General features: G+C 39.6%; 2 protein-coding genes across 2 annotated transcripts; both read left to right on the plus strand.

The window, feature by feature from the left end:
• Positions 1–390: 390 nt before the first annotated feature.
• spag7 (sperm associated antigen 7) lies at positions 391–4,868 on the plus strand. Its single transcript, XM_069673607.1, has 7 exons — positions 391–496; positions 1,766–1,833; positions 2,152–2,240; positions 2,343–2,427; positions 2,521–2,610; positions 3,592–3,748; positions 3,852–4,868. The coding sequence occupies exons 1-7, from the start codon at positions 412–414 to the stop codon at positions 3,962–3,964; spliced, it is 687 nt and encodes a 228-aa protein (XP_069529708.1). The 5' UTR covers positions 391–411; the 3' UTR covers positions 3,965–4,868.
• A 1,181-nt stretch (positions 4,869–6,049) lies between these two features.
• chrdl2 (chordin-like 2) lies at positions 6,050–11,188 on the plus strand. The gene is made up of 11 exons (XM_069673668.1): positions 6,050–6,140; positions 6,573–6,685; positions 6,811–6,904; positions 7,000–7,145; positions 8,229–8,322; positions 8,477–8,538; positions 9,084–9,252; positions 9,376–9,564; positions 9,668–9,841; positions 10,289–10,381; positions 10,477–11,188. The coding sequence occupies exons 1-11, from the start codon at positions 6,074–6,076 to the stop codon at positions 10,608–10,610; spliced, it is 1,335 nt and encodes a 444-aa protein (XP_069529769.1). The 5' UTR covers positions 6,050–6,073; the 3' UTR covers positions 10,611–11,188.

Below are 11,188 nucleotides of genomic sequence, written 5' to 3' on the forward strand. Positions count from 1 at the left end.
CAAATCCTGACACAATCTGAGATTTATCAGTTTAAAGACTTTTTTCAAGTCTAATATTTTTGCCACCATTGGTCCTGGAAAAGCAGCATAGCAGCTGCAAAACAAGACACAGGTCTTCTAACAACTCGCCAAAATTAAAAGCGTTCTTCTAAAGAAGAGGAGCAAAAATAAATAAATAAGAACGTTTTTTAATTATTTTTTTTATTAATTCTTTATTTTTTAGACTAAAATAGACCTACTGTAGATAATACAGGGTAGTAGTACAAGTTTCTCGCGCACAAGGTGGCGATAGAGGTTTTAATCGCCGGTTTATCAAAACAGCGAAGAAAACATCTGGTCATCTGCGCATGCGCAGCCCGTACAGCTGCAGACAACAACAACAGACTGATCTAGCTGCCCTTTCATTTCAAGATGGCGGACCTCCTGGGTTCAATCTTAAACTCGATGGAAAAGCCTCCAACCGTCGGCGACCAGGAAAGCCGACGAAAGGCTCGAGGTACATAATGAGTTGTGTAAATAACGACCTATTTAGTGTCCCTTTGAAACTGTGGAAATGGATTTAATAGACTAGTACGTAAGAATTTAAAGGACAGGCGAAGGAGTATTTCAGGTGCTGCCATTGGCCAATGGAGCTTTCATGCAGCGTTAAGCTCTGTTGGCCCGCGTTTTGCACCGCCTCTACGAAACATGCAGACCCTCATGTCCCGCAAAACACCGCAGTTACTGGTCTACAGATGTGGGCAACGATTCTTGTTCAAGCAATCCAAATGAAGCAATCTGTTGAATATTGCTCGTCAAAATGGCGATAATGTGCTGACTTAATCTTGGTATCGGATTTGTGTGAATGAATTTAGACTGAGACCGTGATGAAACAGAATCACTTACAATTGGCGCTGCATTTACTTTAACATAAACCTGCTTAACCCCCTGTGAACAACCAGCACGTTGATACCTGCGTCTGGCGTGTCTGGGATGTTACTTCTGACAATGATAGTACTCAGCCTTTAAGTTATCAATTCCTTTTTCTTTTTTTATATATATAAGATGTGGCTCCCTGTTCTCTCTGCCAATGAATCCACAGCTTAGACTTCCAGAAACAATTGTCTTTGATATAAGCTCAAACAATGGCTATTTTAGTTATTCACAGTATCAAAGTGAATAATATTAATATAATCTGGTCATAATTTATAGCTTTATTTATTTCTAGATTACAGATGACATACTTTAGTGATGAACCCCTTTTTGCATTTATAGGTTACTGAATGCTTCCTTCAAGACTTTCAGTCTTTAGAACAGCAGCATATTTTCCATTAGGTTCTTTTATTAAAAATTGGAATATGTAATATTCCCTGTTTTTAGATGTAACCTGAAAGTACCTCATAAGTAAAATTGTTCTGGCGAAGCTCGGTGGAGTATTGCCACAAATAAACAACTCCCTCCACTTTACAATTGTTGTGAAGACAGAACCGCAAAACAGTGTTGTTAACTGTTATGAGTATGCCCACCTATAAAACATGAGAGGCTGTTTGCCTGTGAACACATGCAACAAATAATAGGATTAATGTGGCCCTGTTCCCCAGCCCTGAATGATCTGGAAATGTGGTTTTGGCATTACAGGAAGTCTGTCTCTTGATTAGCCTTTTTTCGTGCCTTCGGTTTACAAAACCCTTTGAAGCAGTTGTAGCTGTAAGACTTTAAGTATCTTTGTTTACGATGTAAAAAGACAAAAGCAAACCCCATGAACTATAACTTTTGTCCTTTTAAGAGCAAGCAGCACGACTCAAGAAGATGGAGGAACTTGAGAAACGAAAGAAAGCCGAGTTCAGGAAAAAGGTGAAAGCTTAAATGTCACATTTAATACACATTGAATATACACTCAAGGTTCACTTTATTATGTACATCTGCATAACCTGATGCAATCCAATCAAACTGTTCTGGCATAAGTTCGACATTAAAAAAGGTTTATAATGTTCAAGTTCACATGGGTGGATGTGTATAAATTCACTTACATGTTTATTACTGAGTTCCACCTAGTAAAAGTAAGTAACAAAAGTAACAACCACCTTTATGACCTCATTGCAAAAACGTATATTTTAATATAACACTGTTTGCATGACTTCATCACTGTGTCTCCCTGCCTCTCTCTTCTAGATGGAGAAAGAGGTGTCAGATTTTATTCAAGACAGCGCCCAACAGAAACGAAAATATAATCCTATGGGGAAGATTGAAAGGAGCATACTGTAAGTAGGCATCAAGTAGTTAAGCTAAGCCCCTTTAGGCAATAAACATGACATATTTTGCCATTTGCTCATGTTTGCCTTCCCTTTCCGCCTCTCTCATAGGCATGATGTCGCAGAGGTGGCTGGTCTGACTTCTTTCTCTTTCGGGGAGGACGAGGAAAGCCGTTATGTCATGCTTTTCAAGAAGGTCTGAATGTGTAACGTTTACCAATTCATACAAGTGTTGGATATAAGAATGATGAAAAGAAATGTCATTAATGTCAAACTTGTGCCCTGGCAGGAGTTTGCCCCGTCAGATGAAGAGCTGGAAGCTTACCGCAAAGGAGAGGAGTGGGATCCCAAGCTGGCAGAGCAACGGCGCAGACTAAAAGTAAGAAGCCTTGTTCAGGCATGCATCTCTTTAATCTGAGGGCTACTTTACATTTATTTTTATTTGAAACACATTTAAAACACATTCAAATTAGAGCCTACCATCTGTTTTCGCCATGTTGAGTTTGCAATTCTGCCAGCTATTTTTGAGGTAGTTGAGCTGAGTAGTTTTAACGTTTCATAGTCCTTTTTTGAATGCCTTCATGTTAACATATTAGCTGTAGCTGCACAAATTAAACATGCAAAGAGAGAGAGAGAGAGTGAGAGAAAGCTAAGTCCTCTGACATAACTTTATTAGATCATTTATCTGAGTCTTTATCTGTTATATACACAGAAAGAAGAAACTATTTAATAAACCATTAAACATGCATAAAGAGTGTATTTTAAGCTGTAGTGGAGATTGGCCTACTTAAATCCCCGTCATGATGTGTGTGCTTTTAAATATCCAATCTATTTATAACAGCTTAATATTCAGACATATTTTTTATATACATTTCTTTAGATTTCAAAATAAATGCGATGTCTAAGAGTTGAAAGAAACAGAAATGACACTCAACACTCAGACAGGGAGGCCATTTTTTGTGCCTTTTATGCCTTTATTTATAGACAGCACAGGGGACAGTGTTAGAAACAGGGGAAGAGAGAGTGGGGATCACAGGCGGCAAAGGGCCGAGGGTGGGAGTGGAACCTGGGGCTGCTGCATCGAGGACGGTAGCCTCTGTATATGGCACGCGGTTTAAACTCTAAACTAAACCAGCACTCAGGGAGGACGATTTTGATGAGTGTTCAGGATTTTGTCTTGACCTTCTTGACCTACTTTCTTTGATAGATGTTGATGAGAAGCAGCAATATCTTAATGTTACTTTTTAATTTAAATAGCAAAGTATGTCCTAAGCTTGATGAGATCTACCCCTTTGTTAGGAGTGTATTTTTCTTGAATTTCCATCACAGTCAGTGACTTTTTCTTTCCTCTTCACTACAGGAACAGGCTGCATTGGAAGAAACAGCATCCAGTCAGACAAAGAAGTCCGAGGCATGCCCCAACTCCAACTACAGAGACAAGTACAGTCACCTGATCGGCACCTCGGCTGCAAAAGATGCAGCGCACACACTAGAGGCCAACAGTGCCTATGGCTGCGGTGAGTATATGCTGTTGCATTGACCTTGCTTGTAGAAAGGTTGCTTTGCCTCCATAATGCGCTCACTTTATTCACTTATTTTGTTTGTATTTCTCTCCCGCAGTGCCGGTGGCAAACAAGAGGGACACCCGCTCCATAGAGGAAGCCATGAATGAAATCAGAGCGAAGAAACGGCAGAAGCAGGAGGACGACACAGGAGCACACAGCAGCTCCTGAGTCTCCTCCTTTTTATCTCTCGGTCTACTGTTGTGCGTGTGAGTGTGTGTGGGTGCATAAGTATGTCTGTGTGAATTGTCTTAAGTCATCCTAATAATGCAATACCCTATACTTCATACATTTAAAAGTATAACTTATAAGACAAACGTTGAATTTAGTATGAATGCTCCTCTGACTTAAGCTGTGTTGAGATCATGTTCAGTGGAGGATGCTCAGGTGTGTCTGATCCCTGAGGTGGATCATTATACATGTGTAACAATTTCTCATGATGTTCAGTCAAATATTAAGCCTCTCACACACATGATTAGACAGTAGGAAAAACTTCAAATTTTTAAAGGACATTTTTGGCAGTTTGATGCAGATTTATAGTTCTTGGTGACGTTTTAGTAATTCAAATATTAGCCATCTTGAGCTTTGGATTCATTTTGGATGCAAGATTTTAGGCACAAGCAGGGCTGAAAGTCCCACATGTCAGATGCCGTGTTTTTTAAAAGGGATCAGGAATGCCGTCTATTGACCAGCTTTTGGTTTAATGTGTTGATTTTGAAGTCTCCACTTGTTTCAGGATTTTATAAAGCTGGGAGCATGCCACTTCCTCCTTTGCAAGAGGAAAATCCTGTTATGTGGGTTCTAGGAATGATTGTTTGACTGTGTGTCAAGTGTTACTCCAAACTAAATGTGTTATTATTATTATTATGAAGCCATTTGCTGGCTTAATTGGCATCATGGTAGGGAGCAGATGCAGACTCATGGTAGGGACATTTGTGACCTCCCTTTTGTTTGTCATATCTTCAGTAAGTATCTAGGCATCTTGGTGTCTATTTTAACATGGTTGCACTGTTTTATCCCCAATGTGTGTTCATAAAAGGAGATCTGTCTAAATAAAACCCTAATTTCCGAACAACCCAGTCTTTGCATTTAATTTTGTTTAGTTGTAAAATTGGTTTTAAACTGGTTATAACTGGTTTAAGACCGGTTGTGTTGCGTTAGGGGGCAAGAAACTTGACATGACTCAAAACACCCTACAATCCTATTTAATTCCATACATCACAAAATACTGCCTCTAAATGAGGCATAGAGTTGAACTTACTGTACATTTTCATTAAGTCATATATCAATCCAAATCCTTGTTTGTATACATATCTGACAAGTAATGTTTTCTGATGAGGGGACAAAAATATATGCTTTCATTTCAGTGGTGCAATGCAGCCAAGTACTTCAGTTGAGTACTATCATTTTAGGCTACATTTCATTAGACCTCGCTACGTGTAGAGGCTAAGCCAATGCTTTAAGCCACTGAGGCGCTTTCTCTTTACCATGACGGATGAATGAACGTCCACTTGCTTCTTAGTTACGATGCACATAAGTCCATTTATTTCACATTTCATTCACTAAATTACACATTTTCACACGACACATCAGCACGGAGCATAACGTGATGCAGCACAGCGGTCAAAAACTGTTTCTCCTGTTCCGGTTGGAAACACCTGACGAGACACAAAGGTTCCACGGCTATATAGGCTGACCCGCCAATTACATTCAGTCCATAACACAAACCAATTTACATCAAATCTGCTCATACACTACGTTTCTGCCGTAAATACAGTCCTGTTTATTAAACTATATTTCTCTAATAGAGACGGTAAAGTGCTTATAAAATATGATGCATTGTTATGGTTTAGAAAAGTGCAATATACACATTAAAACCCACCTTTATGGACAGGCAACACAAATACACATATAAAGGTAGTAACTCTAAAATCTTCTGGACTTCTGTGTAGTTATAATTTTGAATGTAGGACTTTCTATCAAGTATTTTTGTAGTGTGAAATTCCTACTCGTAGTAACAGATGGCAGTACTTCCTCCACCTCTCTTGTTTAGTCAGGCCATATCTAATAATCTATTTTAGGATCATGTGTTCACTCCGCTGCCATCCTCGTCTGTGAGCCTGCACTACCCTTCGTGTCCTGACAGAGGCGCCAGACATCACCCAAGAAAAAATGTAGGCTTTTTTTTTTTTATCCTTGTTTCACACTGTCCTGCAGTTTCTGTCTCGCAGAAACACATTTTTATTGCGCGTTGCAGACTCAGTCACGCACATGTAAAACATGAAGTCCATGTTTTTGTTCTTTGTCATCATTTGGTTTGCAGATGCGGAGCTAAAACCCCGGAAAGGTAAGAGCTCACCCTGCTGATGCTTATTCTGTCCTGATCAAACATGAGGGGCTTGGAATAAGGGAAGGCATGAAAGTTTGATGAAAAGAAGGAAAGTTTTGTCGGAGTTAGCCAGCTGATATTTTAAGTTCAATTTCATCTGGTACTCTGAACTTAACTTTGGTGTTTTGTGGTAAACTTTATTTACCTCTGTAACAGAAGCTAAAAGTATTAAATCATGACTTTTGTCTCTAGTTTTTACGGGCTTAAATAAGATCAGAGACATTATTAGTGTGCTATTTTTGTCCCTGTAGTTTGCATTAGCTTGAGCTGATGACAAAATGTTAAGTGCTAGGCCTTGGGTTGTATTAAAATATGTGTTTTTCACGTTTGCTTAATCTGCGTCATATGCGCCCCTCAGTAGCTCATCCTCCTCACTTTTTTGACACACAGGGTCCGGGCTGGTTTGTACTTTTAAAGACAAGATATACAGCCCGGGAGACAGCTGGCATCCATATCTGGAGCCATTTGGAATTATGTTCTGCATGCGCTGCGTCTGCACAGAGGTGAGTTAACCAACGTTATCACTTCAACAAAGTATTAAAGGATTATTACACTAAAACTGGTCAACTTGAGCTCTTAGTTACAGAAATAGTGCTTTGGATGTGAAGGTGGTTCTGCTCTCTCTTAGACAGGCCATGTGAAATGTAACACCATCAAGTGTCCTGCTCTGCCGTGTGAAAACCCAGTAGCTGAGCCTCAGCAGTGTTGTCCAAGATGCACAGGTACACAGTCCTATAAAAAAAACACCCTCTCAGCGCTGAGTTTCAGAGAGAAATGCTGCCCGTTGTGACTTTATGTCCTGTGTGGTCCTCCTCAGATGAGCCCAGGATCCCTGCAGGGCTGAGGGCCTCTGTGAAGTCCTGCAGGTATAACGAGACGATTTATCAGCCAGGAGAGTCCTTCACCAAACATGACCTCTTCCCATCCAGGCAAAGCAATCAGTGTGTCATGTGCACATGCTCTGTAAGTTACATCGAATTTACTACATCACTTTTTAGTCAGACTAGGATAGAGATATTTCTAACAGTAATAAAAAAAACTTCTAATAATCAAAAAATTGTTGAGCTTGTACACAAGTAACAAAGGTAATATGTTGCATGTTTTTAAAGAGTATCTCACCACCTTTACCTGCTAATGCTGGACAGTGAAACTGGAAGCACATCTTTCCATTACTACTGTCTGTTCATATTGCAGCTGGTGCAAAAACATCTTGCATTGGTTTGACTGTTGGCATTGCTCAGTTGTGATCAGCACTAGAGAATGGGTCTCAGATTGATTTTACAAAACAAAAGGCAGATTGTGGAAAGGAGAACAAGTGAAGGCCAAATTGAAATCAGCCCAGAGTTTAAAAGACAACAAGATGTAAGAAGTTAATTTTATGAGTTGTTAATTGGTGTTCGTTAGCAAATGTTTCCAAGGTGACATCGCGCAGCGTACACTTCATGAAATTAATCCCAGTACTTGTTTTAGAGCAGTGAAAATCATGTTTGTTTATTGCATATTACATTACATTTTTAGTTAATGGTAACGTTCTCACTGCATTGTCTGCCCAGGCTTTGATATCAGTGTAACATGCTCACAGCTCTGTTTACTAAGATGATTATATCAAAGAAGGCAGTGGGATCATGATTTACTGCACTTTTTTTTATGCATTACGCTGCAATCAAGAGTTTTTAAAACAGGCATTGAGATGTCCTGAGGCTGCTCACGTTTAAGAGCTGGTCGTCTGTTTATTTGTAGAGTTGCCGGTTTAAGTCTCCTTTGTGCAAAACACTTAATAGCTTTCGATTATCAGGACAGCAGCTCAATCACCACTTAGTGTTTCTATGAGTGGAAAAAGACCATGAGATTTGTATTTTCAAGAACATTCGATCTCATAAGACACTGTGATTATTTTGTTCGGACTTGGTTTCTAATATTCAGAGCGTTATAAGTGCACCTCTATAGAAATATGTGAACAGGTCTAGAGAGGCCTGCTGGAGCCTTGGAGCACTAAAGTCTTCAGTAGCACATTTTAACACATTTTTCCTCCCTTTCTTTTCTCAGAATGGAAACATCTTCTGCGCTCTGAAAACATGCCAACCAATCACCTGCTCCTCGCCAGTGTCAGTCCCAGATACCTGCTGTTTGGTGTGTAAAGGTAGTTAAAAATTACTTTACTTTATCAACCTGCAATATGCTTCAATGTCATGCATATCTTTATTCTGTAATGCACAAGATAAGACAAAACATCTACAACAAATCTATAAAAGTCAATATTTGATCTTTTCTCTTCTTCTTCTCTTTCTCTGTAGATCACGGCACCAGTGGATCCTCATCAACGGAGGATGGAAACCAGCAGCTGAACAGAGGCGTTGTACGTTCTCTCTGATTTATAATGAAATAGATAAATATCTTACACGCTGGTTTCATTTGAAAGTCTTAAAAAATATATTTTAATGTAGCAGAAGATAGCAGGGCGAGGTTATCATTTGAGCTGCTGCACTTTAATTGCAAAACTTGGGTCTCACAGACCAGTGTCGGCTCTGATGAAGAGTCCTTGAACGTGACACTCAGGTCATTACAGGCTTCAGGGAGCTGCTCTGTAGCTGACAGTGACCTCTGACCTCCCGGTGCAAGAAGACAGAAAATCTATTATTTTCATTAAGGATCACAGGACAGATTTATCATTTGCATCACATTATTCTGTGAAACATCCGTCATTAAAGATCGACCTACCCTTTAGCCTGATAATAAGACAGAAGCACAGTGTTTTAGAGTGCTACAAATATCTAAATGTGGGCAGTGATTCAGAGCAAGCCTAAAAACTTTATGATTTAGGGCTAAATTCGATGCTCCTTCAGAAAAGAAAGTAAAACAATAGATGAAAGATAAATGTGTTTTATGTCTGTATTTACAAAGAGGCATTCAGTGGACCAGTGTTCAGGAGAGCAGACCAGGGCGCGGTCTGACCGTGCCACTCCATCCAGGGTCAGGACTTCTCCCAGAGGCCTGAGCCTCAGTAAACTCAACCTCAAAGGGGCTTCAGAGACGACAGTGAAGATTCTGTTGCAGAGGAAACACCAAAGAGGTGAGACTTTGTCAAAACAGAAAGATCCCGTACAGGTATTTAATTTTATAGACACGTTCCTCACAACTTTTAGAATGGTTCCCATATGTAGCGCATCGCTCAGATGTTTTCCATTTCTCACAGCTTGTTTATACAACGGCAAGACGTACTCTCATGGAGACATGTGGCACCCAGTTTTGGGGAAGGTCCTGGAATGCATCCTGTGCTCTTGTACCGATGGCCTCCAGGACTGCAAACGCATCACGTGTCCCAGCCAGTATCCATGCCAACATCCTATGAAATCAGCAGGAAAGTGCTGCAAGACATGTCCAGGTAGTCAAGCATGGCTCATAACACACTGAACTGTTTATTATGACATGATGGTGATTGCCTGTAAACATCATCCACACAACGTCTCTCTGTTTCATCTCTCCAGAGAGTAAAGCTGAGAGTAACCAGACGCAGTGTTACCTGGGATATAAAAACAACCTCCTGGTGTATAAAGTAGAATCGTCTTTGATAGTTGACTCACCCAACACTGTGAGGATCATTGTTGTTGAACGACAGAGTACAGCTGAGGTGGAAGTGCAAGTCTGGAACACTGTAGAAGGTATCGTAACTAGAGACAGGAACGACATTAAAGGAAATATTTTTTGTTGGGAGTTAAATTAAAAGATCCATGTTTGTCTATTTGATATGAAGCTACAGCCAGCAGCCAGTTAGCATGGCTAGCATAAAGACAGAACGCAAATGCAAACAGCTAGCTTCGATATAGCATTGCACATTACCACCTATAAATCCATCACTTTTACACTTCTACACATTTTGTATTATAACAAGAGGTCAATTAGTCAACCTACTGGCAAAGTTGTCACAGAAATAACTCTGAGTGTTGGGGGATGAGCACGATGTGAGCTTAAAGCTAACATGCAAGCGTGTCTATATGACACCTCTAAACGTTAGCAAGAAAGCAAAGAGGCATTTTTTTCCTGTATGACTAATAAACAATATTAATGTACAAATGTATGACTCTAACCTGAGTTCTTTATTTATGCAGGTGCTCTTCAATTAATGGATATTGGTGACGTTCAAAGAAAAGATATTGTGGACCATCCAGAGAATTACACATTACTCACAACACTTGATGAAGGTTAGTGTCATGATGCCTCTCCATGGAAACCTCCATTTAATATGACCACTTTAATTTTGGTGACAGCTTAATATTAAGTTTGTTTGTTTTTTCAGATACGTGGAGAAAATTCAAAGAGGAGGGGGGAAATCTGAGCCAAGCTTCTCAGACCACGATCTGTGAGGACGGCATCCGGGAGATGGTGACTTTCCTCAATCCCAAGCAGATAGATGACGTGTGCTCACCTTAGTTCTTCCTTCATATCAAATTCCCAGGAACTACATGGTTAGTATTACAGTACAGTCTTACACCATACATGTTGCACTCTGGGCATCCATTCTTCTTAAACAAACCTTTTGCTTAAAACAATATGAATTTTTACGATCTTTGGAACATGTTGGAAAAGGGGTCATAATGTGAAGAGATTTTAAAGGATGTCGTGTGATCAACATATTTATTGTAAATACAAATAGAGGTTTTGTCACATTATTTAAAGTGTATTGGTATAATTTTTCTGTATATATGTGACTGTATGAATGTTTTTGCATGACGTAACAATAGACAAAGCATTTGAGTTCAGTATGTTCGTGTTTACACAGTAATGTCAGAACTTTTTTAGTGAGAAAAAAAGCTTCCTATTCTCTCTGATGTCACATATAGACTCTCAGTTTCTAGGATTTGCTTTGTTATTGTAGCTTAATGACATTTTTATAAATCCACACAGCAGAAATATTTTATTTTTACCTGCTCACAGTTGATGTAGCTCGATGCACTTTGTACCTCTGCTCACAGTTTTTACCCATAAAGTTCTCTCATTGTTTTACACCA

This window comes from Semicossyphus pulcher, unplaced genomic scaffold, assembly GCF_022749685.1.
Source record: "Semicossyphus pulcher isolate SPU_LCO1_2020_fin unplaced genomic scaffold, fSemPul1.0.p SCAF_10, whole genome shotgun sequence".
Classification (NCBI taxonomy): Eukaryota; Metazoa; Chordata; class Actinopteri; order Labriformes; family Labridae; genus Semicossyphus; species Semicossyphus pulcher.

Bases quoted from the DNA above. Each gene is read 5' to 3' on its own strand.
- spag7 (XM_069673607.1), top strand. From the start codon at position 412: ATGGCGGACCTCCTGGGTTCAATCTTAAACTCGATGGAAAAGCCTCCA. The intron at 1,834-2,151 runs GTGAAAGCTTAA...TCTCTCTTCTAG, and splicing joins AAGCCGAGTTCAGGAAAAAG to ATGGAGAAAGAGGTGTCAGA. The intron at 2,428-2,520 runs GTCTGAATGTGT...GTGCCCTGGCAG, and splicing joins ATGTCATGCTTTTCAAGAAG to GAGTTTGCCCCGTCAGATGA.
- chrdl2 (XM_069673668.1), top strand. From the start codon at position 6,074: ATGAAGTCCATGTTTTTGTTCTTTGTCATCATTTGGTTTGCAGATGCG. The intron at 8,323-8,476 runs GTAGTTAAAAAT...CTTTCTCTGTAG, and splicing joins CTGCTGTTTGGTGTGTAAAG to ATCACGGCACCAGTGGATCC. The intron at 8,539-9,083 runs GTACGTTCTCTC...GTATTTACAAAG, and splicing joins AGCAGCTGAACAGAGGCGTT to AGGCATTCAGTGGACCAGTG.